Raw genomic sequence first — 14475 nt, forward strand, 5'->3', positions numbered from 1 at the left:
GGTGGTCCACAATAGCCAATGGGACCGAGAACACCCATCTCAATCCCTTCTTCACTGCGGTGTACGCTTTCTATGTTTGGTTCAGTTACCCTCCCATTCTTTGTTGGCACGTGGTCCATCATTACCTCCCACTGTCCCATGCGCATGATATAACCCCGACCTTTTAGAGAGTTCCAAGGTCCCACGGTCTTACTCCCATGGTCCTTTTTTGGGATTACCTCTTTGCCCCTACGGCTTAGACTCTGCTAAAACCCTCTCTCCACTCAAATCCCTCACTCTAGCATTGCATCCTTCTTCCGGCCTTTTCAACTTCTTTTCTTGTTTCTTCTCCCTTGTGTGATTTCCAAGTCTCCGATCGGGTTCCTTTTGATCTATTCCGTTTTGGCTTTGTCGCTTTTGCAATTCAGTTTGTTTCCTCCCTTTCCATTCCCTTCTATTGTTATCTTGTGGTGTTCAATTGTGTTTCGCCTCACTTTCCCTTCAGAACTTCGTTCCCACCATTGTTGCTTCCCATTTCCTTCCTTCATTTTAGTCCGATATGTCAGAATCTGAGTCGGCGAATACCTCAGCCACTAGATCCGATGGGTCGGAGTCTAGATCTAGCAGACATACTACGAACAGATCTGAATCCTCGAATTCTGGTTCTTCCAATTCTGCCGCTGAACCATCTACCTCAGGAAGGAAGACTACTCTTTCTCCCCCACCGTCATATCACTGTAGACCAAATCTAGATGCAATCAAAGATGCCTATGGCATCCCGGCCGACTTGGTCCTTGAGCATGTGCCCGGCGTCACCCATTTTCCAAATTTGCTAAAACCGCGGCCTGGTTGTCTCATCGCTACTGTAGGGCAGATAGTGGCAGGCTTGCGTTTTCCTTTAACTCTTCTAGATGTTGAGGTATGCAATCACTTCAATATTCCTCCCTGTCAAGGCATAGGTAACTTTTGGCGTGTCATGTATGCCGCAAACCATTATAATGAAACCCAGTCCCTTAAAATCCAACTCCGCGATATAATTACTCATTTTATATAAAGAAGAGTACCAAGTTTGGTAGCATAGGGTACCAGTCCTTCTGTACTCGTCCACAGAAGAAGTCTTTTGTCCTCCACCTTACCACATCTGACAAAATATGGTATTACTATCCGTTATATGTGTCTGGGAGTTTTCTCTCCGCGAACCTTCCATCAGACGTTTCTTTAAGGCAACTCAGTGTTCTTAAAAGTGGTACGTACCGCCTTTTATTTCGCAGTGCTCTTTTCTAACTATGTTTTTAACTTGTCTTTATTTTGTGATCCAGGTTGGAGAACTGATTCGCGATCCCAAATCTACGCCGGCATTTCATCCGAAATTTTCCAACACCTCCACGATTTGGGCAGTGCTCAGTGCGCACTTCTCGGTATTGACCCAGAAAAAGGCAACCCTCTTTTACTTGATCCATCTTTGAAAAGCATCGGCGACTATCAAAGTCCCCTCTATCGTTTGCCGCCTCCCAAAGAAAGAAAACCCAAATCCTCCCCTGTCCCTAAAAGAAAAACCCACAGGTCCTTCAAATACACCACCAAGATCTACCATTCCAAAGCCGTTGCACAAAAAGCTGTTGCTCAATCCCACTCCCCTGCTCCCTGTACCGCCCCCTCTTCGTATTCTGCGTTAGCGGATTGGGAAGACGACCTTAGTCCACCTCCTTCCAACCTTTCTACCGCTAACATGGCTGCAAGTAAACTCAAACTGTGGGACAGCGACTCAGATGGTGACGAGGCCATAGAAGTCGCTGCCTCAAGTCCACCAAAGAAGAAGGCCAGGACTACACCTCTGGGATCCCCTGTCCACTCTGTTGCACCGTCGCGGCCACTAGCTCCAGGGCGTCGGCATGGGAAGGAACCAACTGCATCCGGTTCCCTGCCCTCTGGAACGTTTGAAGTATGGCAACCTCGATTTAAGGCTAGGGATCGCAATATAAACATCCGCGACTCAGCCTTGGACAATCCAGCTATTGCAGCTTCCCTCTTTTTTGGCTCACATCTTCCGAAGGATCAAGCATATGGCGATTCTGGCTCCTTTGCCTCTCACAAAACGTCTATCTATACTGGTTGGGAAAAGGTAGGTTCCCCTTTCTTTAGTTTTCTTTCTTTTCCGCACATTCTTTGCTAAGGTACATTTTTCATCAGCTGAGCCTGGACATTGGACATGTGGTCCGCGGTTTGACCAGCACCTTGGACTCTTTGGAAATCACGAAGCAGGAGATTAATGGTCCTGATGGCTGGAAAGCAAAATATACCAAGCTGGAGAAGGATCGGGATGATTTGCGCATAGTGGCAGTGAAGGCACAAAAAGCACTTTAGCAAGCCGAAGATAAGCATCGCGATTATGTATCTGGGGTTGCTTCCAAAATGGAGAGCCAAAGGGAGGCGGATAAGCTGTCTACTCAGGCTGCGGTGGACAAAGCAGTGAAGGAAGCCGATGACCGCTTTCGAGTCCTAGCTGAGAAGAAGATGGACCGTGCACTAAAGCAACAGCTTGATGAGCTTACTGCTGCTGGCCGCCTTCTTCCTCTGCCTCCTCCGGTCATTTAGCCTCCAGTCGTTGATACTCCAATGTTGGTGCCATCTGAGTCTGATACGCCCGCGCACCCCCTGTTCACTAACAACGCGGTCACTTCCCCAATTGCCGAGGATGATGATGCTATAATTGTTGGGGAGGTGACTGAGGTTTCCTCACAGAAGGAAGGGTGTGAAGGCTAGCCAATGGGAGAAGGTGCCTCTGAAAAGATTTGAATATCGAGTGAACTTTATAATTTTGTTTTTTGCAGTTGATATACATTTGATCTTACTCATTTTGCATTGTGTATATGTGTAACCTGGATTTCTGGGTAAGCCCAGCAGGGTATGACTCAAGCTTTTTTAATTTTGAACTTCTCTATATTCTCCCTAGTTTCGTAATTTGAAAGCATAAGTCCTTTAGTAATGTAAGATGTCTAGTTTCGTTTTTCTTCCCTTTATCTATCTCTGTTCGGCTGTGAAGCCCGGTGGAAGCTGCTTAGTTCGCGTTAGGTTGATTTGAACCTCGTTTCGCGATGGGCTCATCGCTGCTTTGGGTGGTTGTGAAGCCTCATGGGGCAACTCGCTTGCCCCCTCGGGTTTGATTCGCCCATAGTCCGCTGGCGAAGGCGCTTCATTTCCCGTTGTCATTGGGTGGCTGTGAAGCCTTGTGGGGGCAACTTTGTTTGCCCCCAGTTTGATTCGGACCCGAGTCCGCTAAGGGCTCATCCCCCCCGCTGTCATTGGGTGGCTGTGAAACCTTGTTGGGGCAACTCTGTTTGCCCCCAGTTTGATTCGGCCCATAGTCCGCGAAGGGCTCATCCCCCCCGCTGTCATTGGGTGGCTGTGAAGCCTTGTGGGGGCATCTTAGTTTGCCCCTAGTTTGATTCGGACCGAGTCAGTCCGAAGGGCGGCTCATCCTGTCCTTGGGTTCTTTGTGAAGCCTTGGGAGCAACTTCGGTTCGCCCGGTTTGATTCAGACCTTAGTCCGCGAAGGGCTCAATCCCCCCATTGTCATTGGGTGGTTGTGAAGCCTTGGGCGGCTTCGGTTGCCCCCTAGTTTGATTCGGATCGGTCCCAATGGCTCATCCCCCGCTACATTTTTTGTGGGTCGTGTGAAGCCTCATGGAGGCGGCTCTCGGTTGCCCAGTTTGATTGGGACACGGTCATGCGAAGGGCTCAACCCCCCCGCTGCTTTGTATGGCTGTGAAGCCTCATGGGGGCAGCTCAGCCTAGGGGTGATAAAAGGGCCGGGCCGGGCTAGCCCGCCCCTCAAACCATAAAAGCCCTCATGATATTGAGGGCCGGGTCGAGTAGGGTCAAGCATGAAAACTCAAGCCCTTAATCCACCCCTCGACCCTCATTTTTGAGGGCCAAATGAGGGCCGGGTCGGGCCCGATCTAATTATACTTCACTAGTTTGTGATTTTTTTGTGATTTTTTTGTGATTTTTTTTTTTTGGTAATTGATTTAATAATATGTATATAAGTATACAAAACTAATTATTATATCTTTAGAAAAAAAAATAGATAGAGATGGTGGAAGAGATGATATTCTTAAAATATCTACATTTTGCATACTTAACTATGTTGTTAGGTTGGATTTGCTTTATGTATGACTTATATACATATCATTAAATCAACTACAAAAGTGCATATATTATATTATGTTATAATTTATCCCCTATTGAAAACTAATTTAATGATTTTTTTATACAATTTAGATAATTATAATATAATACATAAATATAATGTAAAATAACAAGAAAATGTGGTTTTCTTTTAGGGTTTACACAAATATATAGTATAATACATAAATTATCACCCCTATTTTGGGTTTACACAAAATAATCATAGTTCACCTTTCTTTTTATATTTGACCTCTTTTACTCAAATTACAAAATACCCCATATGATATGTGGTAAACTACTATTATTAAACATCATTTGTAGTGAAAATATTTAGTTTAAATAGAGATAATTGTGGTACCCTACATATATAATGAAAAATATATATATATATATATATATATATCTTATCGAAAAAAAAAATATTGAGGGCCAAGTGAGGGCTTGGAAGGGCCAAATGCGGGCCGGGCCTATGCTCCAGAACCTAGACCCTAGCCCGCCCCTAATAAGCATGAGGGCCGGGCCAGCCCGCCCCTCAAATCTGTGAGGGCCAACTTTTGAGGATTTTGACGCGTATTTTTGAGGGCCGGGTTGAGGGCCTGAGGGCCAAATTATCACCCCTAGCTCAGCCTGCCCCAGTTTGAATTGGACCATAGTCCGCAAAGGGCTCATTCCTCCCTCTGTCTTTCAGCGGCTGCGAAACCTGATGGGGCAGCTCAGTTTGCCTTCAAGTTAGTTTAATTCCTTTGTTCATATTCATAAGACATATGGAAGAAGTGCACGCTTTAATACATGATAAGTAATAAAAACTGACAATCTTCAATTCATACATGAATTTTTTTTAACATTCTAATGTTCCAAAGTTTCTCGATCTTTTCCCAGGCTGAAGTTTGCAATCGATAAGTTCCAAATGTACCCTTCTCCAACACCACATAGGGTCCTTCCCAGTTGGGCCCCAGTTTACCTTCATTCTCCTTTCTCGTTGCTGGTATAACACACCACAGAACTAACTCCCCCACCTCGAAAGTGCGCGGCTTCACTCTCTTGCCATATTGCCGCTGTAACCTCCGATGATATTCCTCCAATCGTATGCGTGCTATTTCTCTTTTTTCATCTATGAGGTTCAACTCAGTGGCCAATATTATCTCATTCCTTCCCATTTCTATAGCTTTGGTTCTGGTTGTGGATACTATCATTTCCACTGGTATGACCGCCTTCACTCCACACGTCATTGCGAACGGTGACTCGAGTCGAGAAGCGGTGTGGTCTTGGTATGCCAGTGAGTATGGTTCGATTCGATGCGCCCATGCTCCTTTCCGCGCCTCTAGCTTTCTCTTTATATTATCCATTATGATCTTGTTAGAAGACTCCGCTTGCCCATTTCCTTCTGGATTATATGGTGCTGAGAACCCCTGTTTCACTCTAAATGCCTGAAGGAACTCTCGGACCTTTCCACCTGTAAATTGGGTTCCATTATCCGTGATGATCGTGTGTGGCAACCCGAATCTACATATGATGTTCTCCCAAAGAAACTTCTTCACATTGTCCTCCTTAACTTGCTGCAATGCCACTCCTTCTACCCACTTGGTAAAATAATCTGTTACGGCCAACATAAACCTTATTTTGCCACTTGCTATGGGCAGCGGTCCTACTATATCCAGTTCCCACATGGTGAATGGCCATGGGCTGAACACGTTATGTAGCGGCTTTGCTGGCGAATGTATGAGCGGTGCAAATCTCTGGCACTTCTCACATTTCTTGGCATACACTGTGGCGTTTCTCTTCATATGTGGCCAAAAGTACCCCTGTGATATCAATCGTGGTCTGTCAGACGACTGCCGGTGATCGCCACAGTCCCTTCGCGGTATCTCGGCGGAACTTCTTGTATATGTCGGCGGACCTATGCACTTCAGCATTGGTCCGTTGAAGTTTCTTTTATACAAATCCCCTTTGAGCAGTGTGTATCGTTGACTCGTTTGTTCCATCCTTCGTCTCTCTTGTTTGTCTTCTATTTCTACACCCATCAGGAATGTCTTAATGGGTGTCATCCATCCCTGCTCTTGCTCAGTAGTATGCCAAACACCTTCCTCCTCTGAGGTACTTGGTCTGCTTAGGACTCTTACTTCAATCGACCGACCCTCTGTTCTCGGAAGTACTGCAGCGACATAAGCCAATGCGTCTGCGTGTCTGTTTTAACCGCGGCCAAGATGTGCAAACTTGATTCTATCAAACTTGCTTGCTTTCCTTTGTAAGACCTCCAAGTACTTTGCCATTCTTGGGCAACTTGCCATAAATCCCCCATTCATTTGACAAATTACTAAGTTTGAATCAGAGTAAACAGACAATTCATTCACCCCCAAATCCTTTGCTAGATCCAATCCTGCTATTACTGCCTCATATTCAGACTCATTATTAGAAGCCGCAAATCCCAATTTCATTGACAACTCTAGCCTATTGTTTTCAGGCGTCACCAGGACGACTCCAATTCCATTCCCTGTATCTGTCGCGGACCCATCTGTGAACACTCTCCACCCATTCCGTGAGTCCCAAGGATCCAACGGATCGCGGCTCAGTTCCCCTTCCTGTTCCATGACCATTTCTTCTCCCCAAGTTGGGTCCTCGGCCGGAAATTCTGCCAAAAATTCAGCCATGGCCTGAGCCTTTTCCGCAGTTCGAATCTGGTATTGAACCTCATAACAACTGAGCATCACCGCCCACTTTAGCATTCTGCCTGATTTGTCTACCTTCAACGCTTGCTTCAATGGCAAATTCGTTATCACAACCACCGAATGGGCCTCGAAGTAAGGCTTCAGCTTTAAGGCCGAAAATATCAAGGCCAAAGCGTACTTTTCAATTCTGCTGTATCGTGTTTCCGCATCCAGCATGGTTTTACTTTGGAAGTAAACTGGCTTTTTTACTTTTTCCACCACTCGTACTAGAACTGAACTCATCGTGATACTCGACACTCCCGGATATAAGTCTGACTTTTCCCCCGATCCGCCGTGCGTGATAGTAAAGGTGCTTTTCCCAAATAACTCTTTAATTCTTGAAAGGCCTCTTCACACTCCGCTGTTCATAAAAAATCCGGCGTTTTTCTTAACAAACGATACAGCGGTCGGCATTTATCAGATGATTTTGAAATAAATCTGTTCAATGCCGCGACTCTTCCAGCCAACCTTTGCACCTCTTTCACATTTTGAGGGGACGACATATCTATAAGTGATCTTATCTGTTCAGGATTCACTTCTATTCCGCGATGTGTTACTATGTATCCCAAGAATTTTCCAGAAGTTACCCCAAAGGTGCATTTCTCGGGGTTGAGCTTCGGTTTATACCTCCGCTGAGTATGAGGAAAGTCTCTTGGAGACCCTCTAAGTGTTCTTGCTCTGACATGCTCTTCTCCACCATGTCGTCAATATATATTTCCATTCCCTTCCGAATCTTATCCTCAAACATTTTTTCTCCTAACATCTGAAATGTGGCCCCAACATTCTTTAACCCAAATGACATCCTCGTATAACAGTAAGTACCACCTTCCACCATGAAAGTTGTCCTCTCCTGATCTGGCCCGTACATCGCGACTTGATTATATCCCATGGACGCATCCATAAAAGAAAATATCTTGAACCCTGCCGTTCTGTCCACCAGCTCATCAACTCGTGGCATTGGGTAACAATCTTTAGGATATTCTTTGTTAACGTCCGTAAAGTCAACGCACATCCTAACCTTGCCATTCTTCTTTGAAACCACGACAACCATTCCGTGTACTCAACCTCACTAATTATTTCGGCCCCTTTCAGTCTTGTACCTCTTTGCGAATACCCTCAGCGTACTTTGGCCTCACGCTTCTCATTTTCTGTCTGACTGGCCTAGCATTTTCATTCATATTCAAGTGATGACAGGCAAACTCTGGATCTAACCCAGTAATATCCTCAATTGCCCATGCAAATATATCTTTATTCTTTGCCAAAAATTGTATTAGCTTACTCTTTCCATTCATCCGCAATTCCCCCCCCGTAAAATAAATTTCTCCGTCTTACGCCTTGATTCACTATCTCAATTTCATCCAAAGTTTTTGGTCGGGTAGAGGCTCGTGATATTACCGATGAAGCCGCCTCCTGTAATTGCTATTCAGCTCCGCCTCGAAAGCAAATGACCTCCCCTTTCATTCCTCGGATTATATTTTTTACTATCACCTAGTGAATGGTCTGCGCGGCTACTTGATCTCCTTTTATTTCATACGTCCCTCCATTTGTGGGGAAATGGATTACCTGGTAATATGTCGATGGAATTGCCCTCATCTCATGAATCCAACGTCTCCCTAGGATTGCATTGTACTGGGAGTTAGTGTCCACCACCATGAACCTGGTGAATACCGTCGTCGGCCCAGCAGTTACTGGTAATACTAGTTCGCCCATGGGTTCGGTCATACTGTCGTTGAACCCAAACAAATTAGTCTGTGGTGTTTTCATCTGATCTCTATCGATATTCATTTCCTCCATGGCTCCTTTGAATAGCAGATCCACCGAACTTTCGCAGTCAATCAATACCCTCTTTACTAGATAATTTTCCATTGCTATAGTGATTACCAATGCATCCTCATGCGGTGAAATTACTGACTCCAAGTCCTTTGGAGTGAACATTATGGTTTCGTCTCCCTTCGCGGTTCCACTAACTAACCGCGGTATGCTTACCACTTCATTTACCTGCCGCAGACTTGTTGTCTTTCTAATCTTTTCGTGGTGTACATTTCTCCCAAGTGTTTCCCCACTAAAAATAATGTTGATAGTTCCTAAGATTCTAGCTGGTGCCGACAACCTTTCAGCTTGAGGCACCTCAGTGACAAATTCTCTGAGCATTCCCTTTTCAATCATCCTCTCCACCAACCACTTCAAGGCATAACATTCATTAGTTGCGTGATTCTGGATCTGATGATAAACGCAAAATGGTTTCCCCTCTATCTCTTCTGCTGTGTTCCGCGGACCTTCATAGTACTGCAGCCCCTTAATTAGTGGCAAGATCTCCTCTAGAGGTCTGTTAAGTGGAGTTTGCTCTATCTCGCGGTACGGCTTCCTTTCCCGAATGTCCCTCCTACCACGATCTCCAGTCCTCTCTGGTCCGCAATTCTGCCCTATGTATGATATCTTTTCTCTTTCCTCTCTACTGCTCTTATCCCTCCGGTCATCTTTGTCCACAGCCTATATTGCCTTCCCTGATCTCTTATGTTCTTTTGCGTTTCTCTGCATTATGTTCTCATAGCGTATGTATTTTTCCACCTTCGGGTATAGAGCGTGTAAAGTGGTGATTTCAATCTTGGACACCGACTCATGGACTCTAGTTCACTGTCTCAACCCATGCTGGAAAGCTATTACCACTGTATGTTCTTCCAAATTTTCCACTCTCAGCGTCTCTTCCTTGAATCTACATAAAAACTCCCTCAACGATTCCGTTGACCTTTGCTTAACATTGAATAGAGCCGCGATATCGACCACCCTCTGCTTTTGGTGTATGAAGTGATCGACAAAGGCGCGCTCTAGTTCTTCAAATCTGCTGATGCTCCTCGATGCTAACCTGTAATACCAGTGTGATGCGCCCCCCCTTAAGACTAGCCGGGAACATCATACGACGAAGTACGTCCATCATATTTGATTTCCTGCCATATACCTTTCGAACCTTGGTTGGCTGAACCTCTTAGGTACTTCAGAATTCCATATCGAATCTGCCAGTGGATTCTTGTTGAGACTCGCAACCTCTTTCTGCGCTGCGCTCTGGTTCACTCTTTCTACTCCTTTGTTCGCTTCTTTATCTTTCTCAATCATCGCCTGTATCACCTCCAGCGTGATGCCCACTGTTTGTTCCACACCTACAGACGGAAATTCTTCATTCTCCCCCTCCACTTCACTACCTTGTAGATCCCTCCGCTCTGTTTCTACCTGGGTGGACTCCTTTTCTTTTCTCAGCCTCTCATTCTCATTACGTAACCTGACTATCTCCTCTTGCAGTAGTCTGGTGGCGTCCGCCGCCACCTCCGATGTCTCTTCTTCCCCAACTCCTTCTATCTCTACACTCGCTGCATCTTCTTTCGCCTCTCGAACCGCTTCTTTCTTAGGTCTCCCTACTGCTCTTTTCGCTATGGTGGCCATTTTCGCTGGTCCCCACAGACGGCGCCAAATGTGTTATCAAAAATTACAACCTCTGAGCTTACTTCCTCCTCTCTCTTTTTCTCTCCCTTTTTCTATCTTTTTCCATCTCTCTCACCCCTTTCTTAACCGCCTCTTGTATTTCGTTGATCTCTTCTCAATCCAGCGTCATCTGTTCCCCCACCTGTCGCGGCAGTTTCTGCTGATTGGGGTTTCGCGGACATGATCTACTGTGGCATGTCTCCTCCTTTTTAGCTTGCCTACGGCCCATTTGCCTTCTATCACCTTTTGTCCTTCGTTGATCTCTTCTTAATCCATCGTCATCTGTTCCCCCACCTGTCGCGGCAGTTTTGAGCAGTTATGGTTCCGCGGACATGATCTATTGCAGCATGTCTCCTCCTTCTTAACTTGCCTACATCCCACTTAACTCCTATAACCTCTTATGTCAGGAATATGGCCTCTACAATATTCTTTCCAGACTACATCTTACATCTCTCCTAGGAGCCGCTAGGTACACTTGTAAACTCTGGCACAACATAATCAAGGATCCTATGTTCCCCGAGTTGCACTTGACGCACGCTCTGAAGAATCCTGGTTACCTCTACAAACATAAGGCCAGTGATTCTAGCCTATATTATGCTTAAACACCACGGGATGCAACTGTAGGGCGTAGGCATGAAGCTTCTGGTAGACGAGAAGTTTACACGTTTTGCTTCATGTGCTGGTTTAGTATGCTGTCCTGCCAAGGGAGATAAATCGATTTACATATGCAATCCAGTGCTTGGGGACTATGTTGAAATACCCTGTGAAAACGATTGTGGTTATACTTTTGTGGGCTTCGGTTATGCTCCCTTGAGCAAAAAATCTAAGTACGTTCAGTTCTCATGTGATCCACAGCCGGGAACGACTCCTAAGATTTTCACTCTTGGAGACAAATCTTGGAGAGTGTTGGTTCATGTTCCATTTTGGTTTGATTTTTTGCAGTCACCTGTTTACTGCAATGGAGTTTTGTATTGGGTGACATATTTTTACGAGGACGAGTCACAGCATCATGTCTTCTCCTTTGACCTTAAGACTGAGAAATTTCGACTAAGGCGGCCAGTTTGTCTCAAGGGTACCGGCTATAAGCTGATACGGTCATATTTTTACCTCGCTGTACTCGGGGAAACCGTTGCTCTCGTGAAAAATTGTAGGACAGGTCATGAAGTCTGTACACTGATGGACGAAGTGGAAGACTTATGGGTCAAGAAATGTTATGCTTATACAACTTTGGAGACTGGTCAGGCATCCTATCACTTATTGGGGCTTTGGATGAATCAAGAAATGTCTGGTATTGAAAGAACTACGGAGCTTCTTTTTTTTTTTTTTTTTTTCGAAATATTTAGAGGGTTCACCGGTTACATTGAAAGACCTTAGCCTAGCCTGAAGGCTCTCGCCGATGCGACCTAACCACCTCCATCTTGTCCATGAAGACTTGCTTTCGCTCCTTGATCCACCCATTGTAAGAGCATTTTGTCTCTAGCACGAAGGCTCATTTGGCCCAAAGGCCCATCACATAATTACACAAGAAAGAAATTCTAACCAATACTTGGTGGGATTCGAACTTGCAACCTCTTCCATGAGGAGAGGAATACACAACCAATTGAGCTAGAAGCTCTTGTGTACGCAGAGAGACTGAGGGACGACTGAGGGATACGCAACCAATTGAACTATGGAGCTGATACGCAGGGAGACTGGGGGACGACCTGGAGTAGTCAAACATATAATGGGAAAAACATTTTTATCTTACCATGCAGAGAATAGGATACACACTGCTATCCGGCTTCCCTTTGCAAAAGATCTGGATGCTGATGGAAATTCACTTCAGCTAGTTTTTACTCATGTAGGAAGTCTTGTGTCTCCTTCGAAGATTGTTTAAGTTGCAGCGAAGCACAAATCTTCAGTAACAGGCTAGCTAATTCTACAATTATACTCAATGGATTGTTCTTTCAAGTACCTCAATTACTATATATTTGGTTGTGACAAAAAATTAGTAATAGAATTTGTTCTACAATGTTGTCAAGACCATCATATATTAGTAGTGAAAAACTCTACCACGGATTTAGTTGTTCCTTCCACAAGGGAAAGTGAGTACTTTGCCATGCACTTGTATAGCTTTATGTACTTACTTCTTCAAGACTAATTGCTCTATCCTCTTCTACACCGTTTGCTTGCAACTCAACATCCTGTACTAATGTACAGTACAACCTTTTGAATCCAATGTTTTTGCATTTTCACAGTAGAGAATAGTGTTTTACTAATAGACTTAATAAAATAACAAAGACTGCAGGATTTTAGACCCCCACTAACTTTGCTGAAAAGCCTGAAATGACTTCCCCCCATGGCAAGACCAAGTCAACCGCTCCCTGAGTTTCAGATACCCCCGAGATCAATTGGATGCAACACAAATCCGGACCACGAAGCGCTATCTGCTGAATCTCATTGAAAACCACATTGACATAGCATCATGTTAGAAAAATGATTTGCTCAAATCCATTTAAATATGAATGAGTAGTTTGTCTCCCAAATTACCCCACTTAAGATGAAATGAGTTTTTTTCAAACGATCACATAATGTGAGAAAACCTTTTCAAAATGATGCATTTGTTTGAAATAGTGCATTATGCGAAAAAAGTCGCGACTTTTCGAAATGTCTTTGGTTTGAAATAGTAATCAGATCTTGAAAAAAGGTGTAACCTTCGAAATAGGCAATCGGGTTGAAACTTGATCTTATATGCGAAATGGTGTGTCCTTTCGAAACATGTGACTTTTCAAAGAGTTTTACTTTTTCCCAAGAGTCATTTGTGTTGTTTTGAAAATCGCACCACTCACTTTATAAATAGTGGATGAATTTGGAGAAAAAAAAAACTAGATCACACGAGTTCGATCTTTCTCTTCTCCTACGATTTAGTCAAATACTTATGTTGTGTTATTTGAGTACATAGAATTGAAGTCTTAGCTTTCATAGAAGGAAATCCGTTTATCTTGGGAGATAGTTTCCCATCAACCTTCAAGGTGTGAGGAAAATGTTTTAAGTTTGTAGGAAACTTATTCCAAAAATATATTTATTGTTAAGTAAACAAGAAAATCAAATTAAAATTAAAGGTTTGTTCATATCAATTTGATTTTCTTGTTTACTTAACAATAAATATATTTTTGGAATAAGTTTCCTACACATCCAACTTCTCACAACTCCTTTTTGGGCATATGAGCAACTGAGTAAACATTGTTGTGGGCAGAAAAAAAAAAAGGACACACTAAGTCATCAATTCATCATGGCCTGGGTGTGGGAGTCGGGTTTTAAAATAATCATGGTTGATAATTACATGACATTATTCCAGTTTATGGTATACTTCCCAACTAATAATCCCTGCGCCAGGCCCCATTTTTGGCATAAAATATCCAGAAAACGCGTGCCCTTTAAGAAAGGTTCAATTACACATTATTAACTACACACCTGCATATAGCGAATTACAGATGCAATTAGACCAACAAAAGTAGGTTGCTAAATCAAAAGGTAGTTGTCAAGTGGCGTAAAGGTACCTCAAGACCTAAGCTGGACAACTAATGGAGGGTCTGTTCTTAAAGCAGCTATGCCTACCCCAAACAACCAAAACTACATACTAACTCTGCAAATTATAATCTATATATTTGATTGTTTTTTCCATCTATTAATTTGTTCTTGGATAGAAACATATAGCAATTGTTGTATCACCATCATATATCACTCATAACACATGACCAATAATTGTTTACAGTGTTTATACCCTGGTTGAAAAGAACTTGCTTTCTTCATGCACTTACACTCCATGTGCATTCATTAAGGAAGCCCACGCAAGTGCATATCAATACTCAGGTTCGGGTCTTGGAGATCTAGTACCTATGTATAATTTGGATAAAGTGATTAAAAACAGGCATGGGGTCATGGGGAAGACATGGACAACTATTAATGGGCTATGAGGCTCCACCATACCAACCTTCACAGCTTCAGCTCAATTTGAACTCATTAACTCAAGAAGACCGTTTGGTAAACAACCTTGGAGCATGGACCACAATGGAATCAGGAAAAGATTTAAATGGAGCAAAAGATCACACTGATATGACAGTCTAACCATCGGACTCGCCATTTCGAG

General features: G+C 43.8%; 3 protein-coding genes across 3 annotated transcripts; 2 read left to right on the plus strand and 1 right to left on the minus strand.

The window, feature by feature from the left end:
• The first annotated feature begins 1207 nt into the window (after positions 1–1207).
• Positions 1208–2920, plus strand: LOC147522994 (uncharacterized). The gene is made up of 2 exons (XM_086561179.1): positions 1208–2101; positions 2170–2920. Exons 1-2 carry the CDS (start codon positions 1709–1711, stop codon positions 2341–2343), a joined length of 567 nt encoding a protein of 188 aa, XP_086417305.1. The 5' UTR covers positions 1208–1708; the 3' UTR covers positions 2344–2920.
• Positions 2921–6356: 3436 nt separating this feature from the next.
• LOC147522995 (uncharacterized) lies at positions 6357–7115 on the minus strand. The gene has a single exon (XM_086569171.1). The coding sequence runs from the start codon at positions 7113–7115 to the stop codon at positions 6357–6359; it is 759 nt and encodes a 252-aa protein (XP_086425297.1).
• Positions 7116–10979: 3864 nt separating this feature from the next.
• LOC147522996 (F-box/kelch-repeat protein At3g23880-like) lies at positions 10980–14453 on the plus strand. The gene is made up of 2 exons (XM_086569185.1): positions 10980–11583; positions 14257–14453. Exons 1-2 carry the CDS (start codon positions 10980–10982, stop codon positions 14451–14453), a joined length of 801 nt encoding a protein of 266 aa, XP_086425311.1.
• The last annotated feature ends 22 nt before the right edge of the window (positions 14454–14475 follow it).

Source organism: Coptis chinensis, chromosome 1 (assembly GCF_015680905.1).
Source record: "Coptis chinensis isolate HL-2020 chromosome 1, ASM1568090v1, whole genome shotgun sequence".
In the NCBI taxonomy this organism is placed as follows: Eukaryota; Viridiplantae; Streptophyta; class Magnoliopsida; order Ranunculales; family Ranunculaceae; genus Coptis; species Coptis chinensis.